We start from the raw sequence: 20,115 nt of genomic DNA, 5'->3' as shown, positions 1-20,115 counted from the left end.
GCGTCGGGGGGTAGGAAATGCGGCACGCTGTTGGCGTCGGGGGTTAGGAAATGCGGCACGCTGTTGGCATTGGGGGTAGGCAGTGCGGCACGCTGTTGGCGTTGGGGATAGGCAGTGCGGCATGCTGTTGGCGTTGGGGGTAGGCAATGCAGCCCGCTGTTGGCGTCGCTATCAGGAATGGTGGCACGCTGTTGCTGTCACAGGCAGGAATGGCAGCACGTTGATGGCGTTGGTTGCAGGAATGGCGTCAGTGGCAGGAAATGTGGCACGCTGTTGGCGTCAGGGGCAGGAATGGCGGCACGCTGTTGGCGTCGGAGGGTAGGAAATGCGGCACGCTGTTGGCGTTGGGGGTAGGAAATGCGGCACGCTGTTGGCGTTGGGGGTAGGAAATGCGGCACGCTGTTGGCGTTGGGGGTAGGAAATGCGGCACGCTGTTGACGTTGGGGGTAGGAAATGCTGCACGCTGTTGGCGTTGGGGGTAGGCAATGCAGCCCGCTGTTGGCGTCGCTATCAGGAATGGTGGCACGCTGTTGCTGTCACAGGCAGGAATGGCAGCACGTTGATGGCGTTGGTTGCAGGAATGGCGTCAGTGGCAGGAAATGTGGCACGCTGTTGGCGTCAGGGGCAGGAATGGCGGCACGCTGTTGGCGTCGGAGGGTAGGAAATGCGGCACGCTGTTGGCGTTGGGGGTAGGAAATGCGGCACGCTGTTGGCGTTGGGGGTAGGAAATGCGGCACGCTGTTGGCGTTGGGGGTAGGAAATGCGGCACGCTGTTGACGTTGGGGGTAGGAAATGCTGCACGCTGTTGGCGTTGGGGGTAGGAAATGCGGCACGCTGTTGGCGTCGGGGGTTAGGAAATGCGGCGCGCTGTTGGCGTCGGGGGTTAAGAAATGCGGCACGCTGTTGGCGTCGGGGGTTAGGAAATGCGGCACGCTGTTGGCGTCGGGGGTTAGGAAATGCGGCACGCTGTTGGCGTCGGGGGTTAGGAAATGCGGCACGCTGTTGGCGTCGGGGGTTAGGAAATGCGGCACGCTGTTGGCGTCGGGGGGTAGGCAATGCGGCACGCTGTTGGCGTGGGGGGGGGTAGGCAATGCGGCACGCTGTTGGCGTCGGGGGGGGTAGGCAATGCGGCACGCTGTTGGCGTCGGGGGGGTAGGCAATGCGGCACGCTGTTGGCGTTGGGGGTAGGCAGTGCGGCACGCTGTTGGCGTTGGGGGTAGGCAGTGCGGCACGCTGTTGGCGTTGGGGGTAGGCAGTGCGGCACGCTGTTGGCGTTGGGGGTAGGCAGTGCGGCACGCTGTTGGCGTTGGGGGTAGGCAGTGCGGCACGCTGTTGGCGTTGGGGGTAGGCAGTGCGGCACGCTGTTGGCGTTGGGGGTAGGCAGTGCGGCACGCTGTTGGCGTCGATATCAGGCAGTGCGGCACGCTGTTGGCGTCGATATCAGGCAGTGCGGCACGCTGTTGGCGTCGATATCAGGAAGTGCGGCACGCTGTTGGCGTCGATATCAGGAAGTGCGGCACGCTGTTGCTGTCACAGGCAGGAATGGCAGCACGCTGATGGCGTTAGTTGCAGGAATGGCGTCAGTGGCAGGAAATGTGGCACGCTGTTGGCATCAGGGGCAGGAATGGCGGCACGCTGTTGGCGTCAGGGGCAGGAATGGCGGCACGCTGTTGGCGTCAGGGGCAGGAATGGCAGCACACTAACCACTTCCCGTCCCTTTTGGCCACCTATGCATGTGGACTGTGAGTACCTGTGTATTGTATTGTTGAGTACCTGTGTATTACGTATGAGTGTCAGGAAGCTAGTTGTTGGATAATTTGGACAGGGTATAATCCCCAATCCTCATAAAATTAGTAGGTATGATGCCCGGCGGGTGTGGAGATGAGACTCGGTGTTCATCTTGCTGCATGTATGCGTTCCTTGATCATCCGATCGAGAGGGAATTCTGCTGTAATCACATTGTTTCCCTGGAAGCCCAGGTTCTGAATCTAGGGAAGCAACTGTCAACACTGAGAAGACCCTCCATACTAAAGGAGAGCTGGGAACGTACCCGGCATGTGCCGGCAGGGGCCAGCACAGAGGCAGGTGGAAACAAAGAGGTGCAGGCACTAGAAAAGAGTAGATGGGTGACAGTCAGGAAGGTAGAGGGGAAAGTCCCAGGGAGGCCGATCCTGGGCTGGAACATCCCAATAAGTAGGCCCCATTGAGTGACATTGGTGAAACCAGTCGAGGACCAGAACTGCTGGAGCTGAGGGACTCCCCTAGCTGCCAGGGAAAGAACTCCTCCAGTGAGAGTGTGTGTGGGGGGGGGGGGGAGCGAAAGAAAAGACAGATTCTGGTGGTAGGGGACTCAATTCTTAGGACAGAGAGGGCAATCTGTGACAGACCTGAAGCGGCGAACTGTATGTGGTCTACAAGGCGCTCGGGTTTGGAACATCGCGGATCTGGTGGACAGATTGCTGGGAGGGGCTGGGGAAGACCCGGCTGTCATGGTGCACATTGCACCAATGACCAAGTCAAAGGAAGATGGAGTGTCCTAAAGAACGATTTTTGGGGACTAAGGAGCTAAATTGAGGAACAGGACCTACAAGGTAGTATTCTCAGAAATACTACCGGTACCTCGAGCCGCACCAGAAAGGCAGAGGGAAATTAGGGAAGTAAACAAGTGGCTGATGAGCTGGTGTAGAAAGGAGGGGTTTTGGTTCCTGAAGAACTGGGCCGACTTCTCAGTCGGTCCCCAGTTCTATAGAAGGCACAAACTTAATCTAAATGAGGGTGCAGGACTGCTGGGAGTGAAGCTGGCCAAAAATTAAGAGGGGCTTTTAAACTAGGTGACGAGGGTCCAGAGGTAGAGATGGTCAGCGCGGAACATATTCCAGATCGTAGTATTGGGGGCATTAGTGGTAAGTTGACTAAAGCGCATAAACCTGAGGTAAGTATAGTAACAAGTCTTATTTGCAACCTTGGAACACCCAATAAGAAGACAGGATGTGAGCGGTCTAAACTACGCGGCATGTTCACCAATGCCAGAAGCCTGGCGGACAAGATGGGAGAACTAGAGATGCTGTTGTATGAGGAGGATTTAGATTTTGTGGGAATTTCAGAGACTTGGGTCAACAGCTCTCATGATTGGCTGGCAACCATTAAAGGGTATTCCCTTTATCGCAGGGATAGAGTGTAAAAAAAGGCCTGTATATCAAGAATAATGTACAAATGAATGTGAGAGATGACATCACTAAGGGAGCTAGGGAGGAGGAGGAATCCTTTATAGGTAGAGCTCCAAAGGGCTGAAACTAAGGGGAAAGTAATACTGGGAATAAGCTATAGGCCCCCTAACCTGGGGGAGACGGACCTCCTATCACAATTTGGATTAGCGGCAAGGATGGGAAATGTTGTCATAATGGGGGGTTTTAATTATCCAGACAGACTGGGCGGAAGGAACCGCACATTCGTCTAAGGCTCGCCAGTTCCTAAATGTCTTGCAGGACAATTTCATGGGTCAGATGGTAGATGCGCCAACTAGAAACAAACCGTTACTAGACCTACTGATTACCAACAATACAGACCTTATCACGGATGTGAAAATACGGGGCAATTTAAGAAACAGTGACCATAGGTCAATTAGCTTCAGTATAAATCGCACAATAACAAGGGGAATACAAAGACACTGAATTTCAAAAGAGCCAACTTCCCTAGACTACGAACCTTGCTAGAAGATATTAATTGGGATGAAATCTTAGAACAAAGAACACGGAGGAGAGATGGGTTTACTTTAAGAGCATATTAAATAAGGGCATTAACCATTGCATCCAATTGGGGAAATTTAAAAGAGCGAACAAAAGTCCTGGGTGGCTTAACTCCAATGTAAAAATGCATATAAAAGCAAAGGAGAAGGCCTTCAAAAAATACAAGGCTGAGGGATCAGCCTTCAAACTTTACAAAGAATGCAGCAAGAAATGTAAGGGTGCAATTAGGGCAGCTAAGGTCGAAACCAAAAGACACATAGCGGAGGAGAGCAAAAAAAATCCCAAGAAATTCTTTAAGTATACAAACAGTAAAAGAGGGAGGACAGACCATATTGGCCCCATAAAGAATGAAGAAAGGAATCTGGTTACAAAGGATGGTGAGATGGCAAAGGTATTGAATTTATTCTTCTCCTCAGTCTTCACGAGGGAAACGGGGGGGCTTCAGTAACCAATACTGCAGTGTTTATCCTCTTGACACATCACAGGAAGCACCCTCATGGCTAATGGTGGACAGAATTAGGAATAGACTTGAAAAACTTAACATTAATAAGTCACTGGGACCAGATAGCTTGCACCCGAGGGTCCTTCCGGAACTCGGTCAAGTAATTGCCAGACCATTATTCCTAATTTTTACTGACAGTCTATTGACTGGAATGGTACCAGCTGATTGGAGAAAAGCCAATGTAGCACCCATATTTAAAAAAGGGCCAAAATACATCCCTGGAAATTACAGACCAGTTAGCCTAACATCAATAGTATGCAAGCTCTTGGAGGGGATGATAAGGGACTATATACAAGATTTTAGTAATGAAAACGTTATCATTAGCAGTAATCAGCATGGATCCATGAAGAATCTTTCTTGCCAAACCAATCTATTAACCTTCTATGAGGAGGTAAGCTGCCATCTAGATAAAGGAAGGCCCATAGATGTGGTGTATCTGGATTTTGCAAAAGCATTTGACGCAGTTCCCCATAAACGTTTACTGTACAAAGTAAGGTCCGTTGGCATGGACCGTAGGGTGTGTACATGACTTGAAAACTGGCTACAAGGTCGAGTTCAGAGGGTAATGATAAATGGTGAGTAGGGCAATAACTTCTCCGCAGGATGTGGTAACCTTGCAAGTAGATCTGAACAAATTAATGGGGTGGGCAACTACATGGCAAATGAGGCTTAATGTGGAAAAATTTAAAATAATGCATTTGGGTGGCAAAAATATGAATGCAATCTACTCACTGGGGGGAGAACCTCTGGGGGAATCAAGGATGGAAAAGGACCTGGGGGTCCTAGTAGATAGGCTCAGCAATGGCATGCAATGCCAAGCTGCTGCTAACAAAGCAAACAGAATATTGGCATGCATTAAAAAGGGTAAATAACTCCAGAGATAAAGCGATAATTCTCCCACTCTACAAGACTCTGGTCCGGACGCACCTGGAGTATGCTGTCCAGTTCTGGGCACCAGTCCTCAGGAAGGATGTGCTGGAAATAGAGCGAGTACAGAGAAGGGCAACAAAATGAATAAAGGGACTGGAGGACATTAGTTATGAGGAAAGGTTATGAGCACTGAACTTATTCTCTCTGGAGAAGAGATGCTTGAGAGGGGATATGGGGATATCAATATACAAATACCATACTGGTGACCCCATAATAGGGATAAAGCTTTTCTGCAGAAGGGAGTTTAATAAGGCACGTGGACACTCATTAAAATTAGAAGAAAAGAGGTTTAACCTTAAACTATGTAGAGGGCTCTTTACTGTAAGAGCGGCAAGGATGTGGAAATCCCTTCCACAGGCGGTAGTCTCAGCGGGGAGCATCGATAGTTTCAAAAAACGATTAGATAAGCACCTGAACGACCACAACATACAGGGTTATACAATGTAATACTGATGTATAATAACACATAGGTTGGACATGTGTCTTTTTTTTTTTCCTTGTCAAAAGAAGTTTATTGAGTATACAATGTTATAAAGATACATAAAGTAAGTTTACAAGGATCTATAAAGTAAGCTCATTGCTTTACAGTAGGGTTTATATAGGTAAATATCATGAAATTTCAAATATTAAACATTGGGTTCACGTAAACCTAAATTAAAGATATATATCATTTCCTTAGTTACTTTTGTAGGTATTTAAATGATTTATACCTACTATACATATTGTTTACAAGTAGAGTGTATATAGGTCAAATAAATTCTGATAATGAGCTTTAATCGTAAAGTGGAGAAAAGGAAAGAGAAAGAAGAAAAAGGGTTGAAAGGTAGAGGTATGGTCCACAAGGTTGTCCCGCTCGTCAGTTTATTATTCTTTTTAGTTCTCTTTGAAGCCTTAGAATGGGTGTCTCTGTAAGTCATTTAATCTGTTACCATGGCAACAGGACGTGTCTTTTTTTTCAACCTCCCCTACTATGTAACTATAAACGACCAAAGGTTAAGGTGGTTATAGCAAAACTATAACCGTAGCTAATGCATCGTTTTTGTGTCTTTTTCTTTTTTTTTTTTTCAGCTACTGGTTTTCTTTGCTGTAAAAGTAATCTAAGTGGCTATACAACCCTGGATTACTTTTACGGGCAGTGGAAGGCTTGTGAAAGCAACAGATCAAACCGATCTCCGTTTGATCTCAATTTGATCAAATCTTTTGGAGGCCAGAGGAGAGATCTGCGTTTGGTAACTATTTACAACTTTGTAAATATCGTGTGACATAAAACTATGCAACACCCACCAATTTATTCTCTAGGTCCTCTGCCTAAAAAAAAAAAAAAAAAAAAAAAAAAGTATGTGTGGGTTTTCTAAGTAGTTCTCTTGCAAAAAATGCTGATTTTTATATGTAGAAGAGGAATGTCTGAATTGGCCCGGAGTGGAACTGGCTAACACCGGAAGTGAGAAAAAATCTTCACAGCAGATATGTAGAAAAGGAACAATCTCCCCAGTAAGAGATGTACATTGAGGGAAAAATTCTAAACTTCTATCGGGTTTTCAATGCTGTCTACAATATGCCCCCACTGGGCAAATTCAGTTCCAGTTCCATTTAGGCATCTCACCTAGACATGAAGTGACATAAATCCACCCAGTGGGAATGCAGATAGTAAATAAAGACTGAAATATGTTTCAATTCTTCCTTTAAAAAATGATCCAAAGCTAATAAAAATGGATATGCACATTAATGTGTAACTAATGCAAATGTTGCTTAACCATGTCTGCTTGTCTTTAGGGCTTCTTAAATTTTGATGACCATAAAGAGGGGAGAGGACTTTGGGCCTCTATAGACTGGCTTTGAGTTTTGCATTCCCATACAAGTCTATGGGAATGTAAAACCTGCCTGAAGCAAATCAGAAGTTCAATAGCAGGTCAAATGTACGTCGCAGTTCTGAATGACTTCCAAAGTGCCTGAAATTGACATCAACACAGGCCCTGGGGGCTCTGCTCAGTCTAGTTAATGGGGTTTTCCACTCAGGTCATCTACTGCTCAACTGTTTTAGTCTTATTGCAGAGAAGGTCCTAGCCACCAGTGATAGGAGTTTGCAGAGTTCTCTATAATGTAGCTTAGCCTTGCTGTGAGATCCCGGTTTGCCGTGTGGCTGTCCTCTCAACCTAATTCTTTCCACATGGAAAACAGGTGGCCCAGGTCATAGCAATGCCTTGGGTGTCATCAGGACATGTGTTCTCAAACTCTTTCCCACTATGTCATAAAGTTCCAATTCATTACATTGGTAATACTCTGAACATATCTAGATTTTTTAAAGTGTTTTTATGTAATAGTAGTTAGGTGTGGTGCTGGATTCTGCCCACTGCAGTGACATTAGTACATTCTTTGTGCACTTCATGCTTTAGCCTTTTCTTGTATCTGAGCAACTGATTTAAGGACCAGTGTGGAAGGGCTTTGTTTCAGAACACTTTTTTTTTTTTTTTTCCTCACTCTCTCCATACAATTTTATGGGACTACAAAAAAGGTTAACAGAACCTGCAGTGAATTCCGAATTCTCTCAGTTGTTTCTCAGAACTGATGTCAAAAGCTTGCTGCATTTGCCCATTTGAAGAACGTCTACACGGGCCCCAAAAGTAAATCTCCAGCCAAAACCTAGAGCTTGGTATGCTCAATCCTCTGTGGTTTTTACTGCTCTCTGTGTCCCCATTAGGAAAATGTTGCTAGGTTCCTGTCCCAGAGAGACAACCGTAACAAAAGTGACTGGCGTACATATTAGAAGAAATCTCATCTACTTCTGTGTGTGGCGTGGTTTTTTAAAAAAACATTTTTTTTTATTTATTATTATTATTATACAGCAGGGCTGAAGTGATGCTGTTTTGCAAAGGATCAAAATGTGAGACTGGCAGAGAGAGCTAAGGAGTAGTATTAGTGTTTTTTTTGCTCACCCTTGCTTTCTTTCTCTCGCTCTCTCCTCTGCCTGCTTTTGCTCTCTCTCTCGCTCACCTTTGTTTGCTCACACTTGCTCTTTCTCCCTCCTCTGTTTGCTTGCGCTCTCTCTCCTGTTTGCTTGCGTGCTTGCTCTGTCACCTTTGTTTGCTCACGCTTGCGCTCTCTCTCTCTCGCGCTCTCTTTCCTCTGTTCTCTCTCGCGCTCTCTCTCCTCTGTTCTCTCTCGCGCTCTCTCTCCTCTGTTCTCTCTCGCGCTCTCTCTCTCCTCTGTTCTCTCTCGCGCTCTCTCTCTCCTCTGTTCTCTCTCGCGCTCTCTCTCTCCTCTGTTCTCTCTCCTCTGTTCTCTCTCGCGCTCTCTCTCTCCTCTGTTCTCTCTCGCGCTCTCTCTCTCCTCTGTTCTCTCTCGCGCTCTCTCTCTCCTCTGTTCTCTCTCGCGCTCTCTCTCTCTCCTCTGTTCTCTCTCGCGCTCTCTCTCTCTCCTCTGTTCTCTCTCGCGCTCTCTCGCGCTCTCCTCTGTTCTCTCTCGCGCTCTCCTCTGTTCTCTCTCGCGCTCTCCTCTGTTCTCTCTCGCGCTCTCCTCTGTTCTCTCTCGCGCTCTCCTCTGTTCTCTCTCGCGCTCTCCTCTGTTCTCTCTCGCGCTCTCCTCTGTTCTCTCTCTCGCTCTCCTCTGTTCTCTCTCTCGCTCTCCTCTGTTCTCTCTCTCGCTCTCCTCTGTTCTCTCTCTCGCTCTCCTCTGTTCTCTCTCTCGCTCTCCTCTGTTCTCTCTCTCGCTCTCCTCTGTTCTCTCTCTCGCTCTCCTCTGTTCTCTCTCGCTCTCCTCTCTCTCTCTCTCCTCTTTGCTTGCGCTCTCCCTCTCTCTCTCTCTCCCCCTCTCCCTCTCTCTCTCTCTCTCTCTCTCCCTCTCTCTCTCCCTCTCTCTCTCTCCCTCTCTCTCTCTCCCTCTCTCTCTCTCTCTCTCTCTCTCTCTCTCTCTCTCTCTCTCTCTCTCTCTCTCTCTCTCTCTCCCCCTCCCTCCCCCTCCCTCTCTCTCTCTCCCCCTCTCCTGTTTGCTTGCGCTCTCCCTCTCTCTCTCTCTCTCTCTCTCTCTCTCTCCTCTCCCTCTCTCTCCCTCTCCCTCTCTCTCCCTCGCTCTCTCTCTCTCTCTCTCCCTCGCTCTCTCTATTGCGCTCTCTCTCTCGCGCTCTCTCTCGCGCGCTCTCTCTCTCTCTCTATCTCTCTCCTGTTTGCTTGCGCTCTCTCTCTCACACTCTCTCTCTCCCCCTTGCGCTCTCACCTTTTTGTTTGCTCATGCTTGCTCGCTTTCCTTTGTTTGCTTACTCTCTCCTGTTTGCACGCTCGTGTTCTCTTCTGTCTCTGTGCACTCTCTCCTTGTTATTTGCCCTCCCTTTTCGCACTCTCGTCGCTCAGTCTTGTGGTAGTATCTCTTGTTATGCATGTAATCATAAATATGTTTTCGTTGTTTGGATAAGAGTGTCTCTTTAAAAAGAAAAAAAAAAATTTCAAATCTTTCCTTCATCTGGTTTCAGAATATCGCCTTGTTCTAGAATGATCTTTCCTCAGGATAATTAAAGCAATTTAACCACGTAGAAATCCTTTCCAGATTATCAGCACTTTAATGCATTCTGTTATCAAAATCATCTTCTGGTTCAAATTGGTTGCCAGCAATTACAGGCCCTGCCAACTGTCATTGGTAATCACAGTTCGACTTCCCCCTGTTTTTTTATTTCTCCATGATTGACGTTCTACTCAACCAGAAGCAGTCTCTCTTGCAGCAGCACAGATTGATGAATACATGGTGGCTTGCTGGTGTCAGGAGCTGGGGAGGTTGCTGCAGGAAGGCATTTGTGAGGAGGAGGTAGAAGGAGTCTGCATATAAATGTTTCATTATAGATTCTCACATAAAAATGACAAAAAGTAAAGTGAATCGGCGCCCGGGGGAATAGGTGGCTGTAAGCATCTGTTTTATACATGTGATGCTGTCAACAGGAATGGAAGAGTTGGATGTAAAAGTTTTTAACTTTTTTGTTCTTTCAGCACTGGTTAGTACATAAAAAAAAAAAAAAAAACCCTACTTTTTAGGGCCTGTTTGATGGCATCAGTTTAAGACGCTTCTGAAATCCAGGATTTGACAGGTGTATTTGACCTGCCGCTGATTTTCTTCTGAATTGCTTTTTACCTGCTTCAAGCCGTTTTTGCACTCCCACAGACTTGTATGAGAATGCAAAACTCACTTAAAGCAAAGTCCACCAGCAATGGCTCCTAAAGTTGGCTTTTTCTAAGGCTTGGTACACATGGCTTGTTAGGGTGCCTGGGCCCCGGTGATTGGCTCTTCGGGAATGAACTCTATAGTGAGAGGCATAAGAGGGCTAGACAGCCAGGAGGTTTCCCCACTGGGCCACTATTAATAAGATATGTTAGGCTGGGTGGAGATACAGTGGGTATAGAAAAGAATCCCCCCCCCCCCCCATTTTTAAAATCACATTTTGTTGCTTTGCAGCCTGAAATGAAGACTGATACAGCTGTACTTACTAATGCAACTTACTTTATAACATCCAAGTGAAATAACACCAACATGTCAGGAAAGAATGTAAAAAAAAAAAAATTCAAAAACCGAATCACTGAGTTGGAAAAAGGATCACCCCTTATGTCAGTATTTAGCTGAACCACATTTTGCTTTTAATTACAGCCTTTATTTATCATGTTGGGATATGTCTCTACTAACTTTGCACATCTAGACTTTGCAATATTTCCCCACTCTTCTTTGCAGAACTGCTCAAGTTCAGTTAAATTTGCTGGTGACTGCAGTCTTCAAGTCATTCCAAAGATTTCCAATGGGGTTTAAGTCTGGGCTCTGACTAAATCATTCAAGGATGTTCACCCTTTTCTCCTTCAACCTGGGCTCATTTTTTTTTTTTGCTGTGTGCTTTGGCTCATTGACAAGTTCTGGCAGAGGGCAGCAGAATTTCCTCAAGAATTTGATGGTATTTGGTATGTTGCCCCATCCATTTTTTTCTTCTATCCTGACAAGTGCTCCAGTCCCTGCTGCAGAGAAACACCTCCCATAACAGGATATTACCACCTCCACGCTTTACTCTAAGAATGGAGTTATTTGGATGGTGAGTGGTATTGGATTTCCGCCAGATAATATCGTTTGTTGAGGCCAAATAATTCCATCTTAGTCTCATCTGACCAGAACACCTTTTTTCCATGTGATCTCAGAATCTTCTTCAAGGTGCATTTTTAAGGTGGTCGATTATGTCTGGTGGAAATCCAATACAGCTCACCATCCAAATAACACAATTCCTACAGTAAAGCATGGAGGTGATTATATCCTGTTATGGAGGGGTTTCTCTACAGCAGGGACTAGCGCACTTGTCAGAATAGAAGTAAAAAATGGATGGGGCAAAATACCGTCAAATTCTTGAGGAAAATCTGCTGGCCTCTGTCAGAAAGTTGTAAATGGAAAGAAGGTTTACCTTCCAACATGACAATGACCCAAAGCACACAGCAAAAATGACCACACAGTGGTTGAAGGAAAAAAAAAGATGAATGTCCTCGTATGGCCTAGTCAGAGCCCAGACTTAAACCACATTGAAAATCTGTGGCATGACTTGAAGACTGCAGTCCACAAACGGTCACCATCAAATTTAACTGAACTTGAGCAGTTCTGCAAAAAAGAGTGGGCAAATATTGCAAAGTCTAGGTGTGCAAAGTTAGTAGAGACATCTCCCAATAGACTAAAGGCGGTCATTAAAGCAAAAGGTGGTTCAACAAAATACTGACACAAGGGGGATGATCCTTTTTCCAACTCTGATTTTTTTTTTTTTCTGACATGTTGGTGTTATATCTTTCATTTGGATGTTATACGTTGCACTAGTAAATACAGCTGGATTAAAAAAAGCTGTCTGTCTTAATTTCAGGCTGCAAAGCAACAAAATGTGATTATTTTAAAGGGGGGTGATTCTTTTCTATACCCACTGTACTTTACCAGTCACACTGATCAGAGTGAGACCTGCGGTCAGTGACACATGCTGGGCATTTTATAGCTTTTTGTCCCCCAGTAATCCCAACATCTGGCAGAGGGAGGTTTTGCCAGGACCTACATCCTTTGCAGCTTTATGCTGTCTTGTTACCGAAAATCAAAAACCTGCAAGGGAAGTTGATGTTGACCAAACTGAAAAGGTGTTCTAGTAAATGATGTCCTTTAGGAACACCCACCTTCACCATGGCAACCAGTCAGTGATGTAATGCAAAGGGTTCCCAAGCACACCTAGCTAGCGGAAAAACGTAATCAATGTGTTTCAACTACTCAGATTAAAAATGGAGGTCTTGGTTGCAAAAACATGTGGAACCCACATTGCCACATCAAGGCACCTTTTTATAGAGTTTGGTCCCTAACTCCAAACACTTTGCATTCCCAGCTATGGGACATGCGTATATAGCAATGCACAAGCAGAGGACAGGCCTATCTGGAGGGAGCTCCTTCGTCCTTAAAGGTAAGACAGTACACCAGAAGCCTAGACCTCGCCTTCGGAAGGCAGCTGAAAACTTCAAGTGCATGCCTGCGCCAAATAGAAAAAAAAAAAAGATGGCAGCCACTTTGATTTGCTTCTTTAAACTAGCAAAAAAGGGAAAAGGAGGGCATGTGAACAAAGCATTTTATTAAAACAATACAAAGGGAGTTTCCAGCGCACGTGCAGGCTAGCCTGCTAAAAAATAAAAGCAACTTAAATTACTTAGATTTTTTTTTTTTTCTTGTTGCATACATTTGAAAGCCACACTACCACATCAAGCATCTCGATAGAGTGTGGTCCCTAACTCTAAACTATCAGTTTCCAATTATGGGACGTATCGAGCAATTCACAAACAGAGTAAGCTCACCTGGAGGCAGCCCCCTTTTCATTGAAGGTACAGCAGCACACCACCTCTAAGGGAATTCTTTGGGGACCCCCAGGTCAACAGAACTAGTGTTCCCATTCTAAGATTTTCTCTCTATTACTTTTCTGGGGACAGCCCAAAATTTGGGGATTTTCTTTCACTTTCAATGATGGTAAATGGGACAAATAGAGAGGATGAATCTCCCTAAAGGGAACACAGACCGCAATAAAAACTGACGTTCCCTAATCCCTCTCCATTCTGTCCAAAACTAAAAGAAAAAAAGTTTTGCCTTTTAGTTATACTTTAAAGTATAACTATAGCACTTTTTTTTTTTTTTTTGGATAGAGTAAAGATAGATTTGAACACCTGTCAGTTTTTATTGCGATCTTTGTCTCCATTAAGGAGGTTCCCTGTCTCGACTTCTCCTAATTACCATTATCCTTAAAAGTAAAAGAAAATCACAATTTTGGGTTGTCCCCAGAAAAGTAATAGAGGGGAAATTTCCAATTGGGACACTAGTTCTGGTGACCTGGGGGTTCCCAAGGAATTCTCTTAATTTGCAGGGATTTCCTCTCACTTCCTGTTTGGCTATGGGACAGGAAGTGAAGAAAAATCTCTGTAATGGGACGCAGATGGTGAAAAAAAAAAAAAATCTGACAGGTTACTACCCTCCCTTGCTGTATTAAAAATGGAAAAAAAAAATGCCTATAGTTCTACTTTAACCGGCTCACGCAGATATACTGGGCAAAACCCTGTATGGGTACGTCCTTCCACTTTTCGGCCACCGGAGGGCGCGACGGCGGGGACCTGATGCGCGTGGCCGGCAGGCATGATACCCGCCGGACACGCGCGATCGCTAGCACGGGTAAACACACAAATTCCTGTGCTGTCAGGGAAGAGAAAACATATTGTTTGTTTCTACCAAGTAGGAAAAAAACAATATGTCTCCTCTCCTACTCACTCCCATCCCCACACAGTTAGAACACACTGAGGGAACACAGTTAACCCCTTGATCGCCCCCTAGTGTTAACCCCTTCCCTGCCAGTGACATTTACACAGTAATCGGTGCATAGTTATAGCCCTGATCGCTGCATAATTGTCAATGGTCCCAAAAAAGTGTAAGAAGTGTCCGATCTGTCCATTGCAATGTCGCAGTACCGATAAAAATCGCAGATAAAAAGTTATAGCATCTACAATCAATATACGCTTATTGCGATTTTTACCAAAAATATGTAGAATATATATTTGCCTAAACTGATGAAGAATTTTTTTTTTTAATTTGGGGGATATTTCTTATAGCAAAAAGTAAAAAATATATATATTTTTCAAAATTGTTGCTCTTTTTGTTTATAGCGCGAAAAATAAGAACCGCAGAGGTGATCAAATACCACCAAAAGAAAGCTCTATTTGTGGGGAAAAAAAGGACATTTGTTTGGGTGCAGCGTCGAACGACCGCGCAAATGTCAGTTAAAGCGACGCAGTGCCAAATTGTAAAAAGTGCTCTGGTCAGGAAGGGGGTAAAATATTCCGGGGCTGAAACGGTTAGGCAATGTTGAGTTGGGACAAACCCTGGGCGGGATCACAAAATAAGGGGTGACAGGCCCCCCTAGGTTTAAAAGAGCAGTGCCACATCCAATGAGCAGGTAAATATGAAAATGGGTTCCCCTAAGCGGACTTTTTAGGCACTTTTAAAAAGTTACAAATATTTAAGGAGTATAGCAAAGTATTTAAAATTTAACATTTTATTTAAAGACAAATTTATATTAAAACATTGTATACATTACATTCAACTAAACATTAGCATCTTGAAAAATTCATTACTGTCACCACACAGTAAATTCATGAAGAGACTCTTTTCACACCCAACGCGTTTCGGGATATATAGTATTTTAGTCCTTCTTCAGGGGTGTGGAAGAAAAGAAGTTAATCTGAGGTGATTTAAAATCCAACATAAGTAAATTATCACAATATGTAGATACATACAGTTATCCACTTGAAGTTAAATAATCGACAGATCACTTACATAGTATTTGGAGGTAGAGTAATTATTGGTATGTTTCGTTAAGTTACATTAAGAATCTAAGGTTGAAATAGCACTGGACAATTAATGCTGGTGAGGTTGCTGTCTCTTTAACACTGTGGTTATCATAAATTAGCCTGAAAGTATATCACTCAATGGTGACCTAATTCAGAGGTCGTTTTCCCCGTGTTCTGCGGATGCGTATGCGTATCACTGGGTGGGATCATTGCCTATATTTCTGTATTAAATTTCTTGCAGCCAGCTGTAACTGTACACTCGTTGGTTAGGGAATTGCATTTTTCCTCTTCAACTAACAGAACTATTGTAATCTGCCCCTGTATTGGGTTACTACAAACCAGGTGAAAGCTGAAATTGTGCTTCCAGTTGGAGTGGCTAATCTGCAGAGAGAAGTACCCGAAGTTACTTTAGTACTCTTACAAGAGGGGGAGAACCTGAGATGTTGCACCTATTAGTGTGGTGATGTTCATTGGTGGTCCTAAGGGGAGACAGTAGGTGAACTTCACCAGGGAACTTAATTTCAAGCTATGAAAAGTGGTGAACCCCCAATATTCTACACATACAGGGTAAAAGATCTGAAGTGTGTGGCCATCTGTATAATTGCTTGGATAGATGTTTGCATTAGTCTCTACTCCTACAAAGTCAATAATCAAAATCACTGGGGGATTATAGGTGACAAATCTGTTGGTTTATTGATCTTTACTTGAACTGTATTGTTGTGTATTTTTATTTTTTTTTCTGTTTTTGTTAAATCTATTCAGTTTTTTTTTTTCTTCTTCTTCTTTTTAAGATGTTTTGGATGGATACAATGGAACCATTTTTGCGTACGGACAGACTGCTTCTGGAAAGACTCACACAATGGAGGTAATACAGTGGAATCCATGACGGTCCTGTGAATGCTGTGATGTTAGCAGTTGCTGTAGAACCATGGTCGGCTAGTTGTTGTTTGGTCTTTATCCCACTGATGATGCATGTGGCAGTCTCTCAGCAAGCCCTGTACACACAGGCTTTTTAATTTTAAACCTGAAAAGCATTAGGTTGGCTCTTGGATATGGTTAAGCCCCAGTAGAAGACCTGCCCTGGTACACAGTCAGATTTAAAAGAGGTGTTTTTTTTTTTTTTTTTTTGCAGATTCATACTTGCCTAGGTGGATGCAGAATCAGTCTGATGATGCATCTGTCCCCCACCGGCTCTAACACTGAGAACCGAGTGGTCAAACACTGCTGATCGCTCAGTTCTCAGAGCTCCTTGAGCAGAGAGCTGGTGACTGTCGGTCACCGCTGTCTGCTCTGCCCCCCCCTCACTGTAGCACTGAGCTGTAGAGGGGGAGGGAGCAGCCGGCCCAGTCTCTCAGCAGCATGCTGAGGGGCTGAGCCAGGTGCCAGTCCAGGCATGTGGGCGGATCCCGACCTCATTGTCGCGATCTTGGACCGGCTTTGTGGCTTCAGCCCACTGAAAACGGGTTGCAGGAGTGCAGAATGAACTTCACTCCTGTAATCCAAATGAGAGGTACAGAAAAACAAGCTTTTGGCTGTACTTCTCCTTTAAAGCAGCCTTGGAAGTTTGCATGTGATAGGTGATGTGGAGAGCAGGTAGCACCAGCTCCAGGCATTTCTTTCTACTCCTTCGAATGAGGCAGTTAGGTGGCTTGTGAAGTGTGATTGCAGTGGATTACAATGTATCCAGACAAATTTAAGGTAAATTAAATCATATATTTTTTTTTTTTTAAATCAAAAATAATTTTTAAGACTTTACAGAGAATACATTTAAAACAAAACATGGGAGGCATAATTTTTGTTTTTTGTTGTAACTTGTGCTATGTATCAAACCCAGTGCTGTCTAAACAAAGTGATTTCCCATACAAGGGTAATGCAACACTTCAATTATAACCTCAAATCTTAATTAGAATAAAAAAAATAAAAGTATTCAGTTCATCAGTAAAGTTCATAGATGACAGTGCTAATTCGTACAGTCTTCACAGTGCAAAATCAAATAAAAAAACAAAAAAACTGGGAGACCCGTACAAAATAGAACTGTTGTCAGTGCAAAAAAACAAAAAACAATTTTTGGTCTAAATGATGATATTTTTTTACTTTAGCATAGTGCAGAGTTTGGCTGCTTCTACCTGCTGCCTTGAATTGCTCCTTTTTAAAGTGTTATCAAACTCCCGGTAACTAATTGTGTATATAGAGCAGCATACCTCTTGAACTTCTATTGCTGTCCCCTTTCCCTTTGCAGCACAGGCTTGTACCAAAATGTATGCCCCAGTTATTTCCCTCAATTTGGGGGGCTATGCTGCCATGACTAGCTTTGCAATATGGGCCTGGCATAAGAGAACTTGTTACATGTACTCTGATCATGGCATCTGATTGTTTAATTAGGAGGAAAAGTGTGCGCCCCCCAATCTGGTCGCTCAGGGAAGTGCTGCAAGGGTGGCATAGGCTGTACAAATTTTGAGCAGGCAAATGTACTGTAGGTCTTTGACAAAAACATAGCAATTTAAAAGTGGCGCTAAGGGGAAAATGCTTTGTGTACAGTGGGGATTTAATGCTATAAAGATCATTTTTTTTATTTATACCTGTCTGCCCTGCTGCTTACGAAACACAAGAGGTCGCTTACTCAGTACAGGTGCCATTTGGCGAACGCTTCACATTTTCTTAATTATTGCACCCTGTTCAGTCAGAATACTTTGCATCCACTGAGAAAATGAAAAGCTTCCTCTGAATGTCACCTGTGCAACCCACTAGCTTCTGGGCCTATGGGACCCAGAAGCTAGTGGAGATCACCATAATAGCGGTGTCTATACAGTGATTTCCAGCTTTTATGGGAATTCCATAGGCATGGTACAGTGGCGAAAATAATTATTTGATCCTCTGCAGATTTTGTATGTTTGCCCACTTACAAAGAAATGAAGGGTCTATACTTGTTTTAATGGGTGTATTTTAAATGATAAAGACACAATATCAACCAAAAATCCAGAAAAAAAACACATATTACAAATCTTATGAATTGATTTGCAGTTCATTGAGTAAAATTTAAGTATTTGATCCCCTACCAATCAACAATAATTCTGGCTCCCATTGACTGGCTACAGTATGTACTCATGTGGTACACAGATTGGTCCTGTCAAATATAAGAAGGTGCTACTAACGACAATTCATTGTGTGTATGAAAGACACCTGTCCACAGAATCTTTGTTCCATTCACACCTTACCATCATGGGAAAGACCAAAGAGCTGTCAAAGGACGTCAGGGACAAGATTGTAGACCTGCACAAGGCTGGAATGGGCTACAAGACCTTCAGCAAGAAGCTTGGCGAGGAGACATCTGTTAGAGCGATTATTCGCAAATGGAATAAATACAAAATAACAATCAATCGCCCTCGGTCTGGAACTCCATGCAATATTTTGCCTCATGGGGTAAGGATGATCATGATAAAAATAAGGGATCAGCCCAGAAATACACAGGAGGAGCTTGTGAATAATCTCAAGGCAGTTGGGACCACAGTCACCAAACAAACCATTGGTAACGCAATACGCCGCCATGGATAGAAATCCTGCCACGCCCACAAGGTCCCCCTCCTCAGGAAGACACGTGTTCAGGCCCATCTGAAGCTTGCCCATGAACATCTAAATGATTCAGAGAAGGATTGGGAGAAAGTGCTGTGGTCAGATGAGTCCAAAATTGAGCTTTTGGCATTAACTCGACTTGCCGTGTTTGGAGGAAGAAAAACGCTGACTATGACCCTAAGAACACCGTTCCTACAGTCAAGCACCAAGGTGGAAACCTTATGCTTTAGGGCTGTTTCTCTGTTAAAGGTACAGGCCAGCTTTGCCCCATTGAGGGGCCAATGGACGGGGCCATGTATTGTAAAATCTTGGAAGAAAACCACCTTCCCTCAGCCAGAACACTGAAGATGGGTTGTGGATGGGTCTGCCAGCATGACAATGACCCAAAACATACTGCCAGGGCAACAAAGGAGTGGCTCAAGAAGAAGCACATTAGGGTCATAGAGTGGCCTAGCCAGTCCCCAGACCTTAATCCTATAGACATTTTTTGGAGGGAGCTGAAACTTCGAGTTGCCAAGAGACCGCCAAGAAACCTTAGGGATTTAGAGAAGATCTGTAAACAGTGAACCAAAATCCCTCCTAAAAAGTGTGCAAACCTGGTAACCAACTACAAGAAACGTCTTACCTCTTTGGTTGCAAACAAGGGTTTCTCCACCAAGTCATGTTTTGCTTGGATCAAATACTTATTTTGCTCACTGAACTGCGACTCAATTTAAAACCTTAATCGTGTGTTTTTTCTGGATTTTTGGTTAATATTGTCTCTATCATTTAAAATACACCTATAATACAAATTTTATAAACCCTTAAATCTTTGTAAGTGGGCAAATTTACAAAATCTACAGGGGATCAAATTTTCCCCACTGTGTATGTGCATAGTTACATTGATCCAAACTGGAACAATGTAAAATATCCATGCCTGGAATTCTTCTTTTAAGTTCTATACTACTTAAAGGATAACTAAGCTTTCAAAAGAAGTTTGAAATTTTCAGTTTCCCCCGCTCCATAATCCTCTTCCTCCTGGGTATGCCTCTGCAGTAGAACCCCACAGACTTCCATGGAACCAATACAGGTGCTGTTTGGGAGAAGGCCTCAAAGAAGTTTATGAAGTTCTACTTTAGAGGCACATAAGGAAGAAATTACATGTATCCTTTACCAACAGAATTGGAGAAAAATGAACATGAATATAAAAATGCTATTCTAAGACCTTTTGAAGATCTTGTGCATATATGAGCACGCTGGAAGTAACAGTCATGTAAGTAATTGTCGGCCATCTTTTGTTCTCAGGGAAAGCTGCATGATCATCAGCTCATGGGAATCATTCCAAGAATTGCCCGGGACATATTTGATCATATTTATTCAATGGATGAAAACTTAGAATTCCATATAAAGGTAAGGAAGGTGTTACATAGGACCCCCTATGTATTGTAATTATGATACCGGAGAATATATAATAATATTTCATGCTGAACGATCAATTTCTTATAGTTGTATCCTCCAAGTTTTGAAGTGAAATATT

The 20,115-nt window shown here is 44.0% G+C and overlaps 1 protein-coding gene across 1 annotated transcript in view; it reads left to right on the top strand.

The window, feature by feature from the left end:
* The window catches only part of KIF5C (kinesin family member 5C), a 124,697-nt gene that overhangs the window by 29,572 nt on the left and 75,010 nt on the right, over nt 1–20,115 (top strand). The window contains exons 3-4 of the mRNA XM_073634210.1: nt 15,821–15,894; nt 19,884–19,988. Of these exons, the coding sequence (XP_073490311.1) occupies nt 15,821–15,894; nt 19,884–19,988 (179 nt within the window). The remainder of the gene's footprint in view (nt 1–15,820; nt 15,895–19,883; nt 19,989–20,115) is intronic.

The sequence above is a fragment of the Aquarana catesbeiana genome, linkage group LG06 (assembly GCF_042186555.1).
Source record: "Aquarana catesbeiana isolate 2022-GZ linkage group LG06, ASM4218655v1, whole genome shotgun sequence".
Taxonomy (NCBI): Eukaryota; Metazoa; Chordata; class Amphibia; order Anura; family Ranidae; genus Aquarana; species Aquarana catesbeiana.
This window is presented reverse-complemented; position numbering and strand designations above follow the sequence as displayed.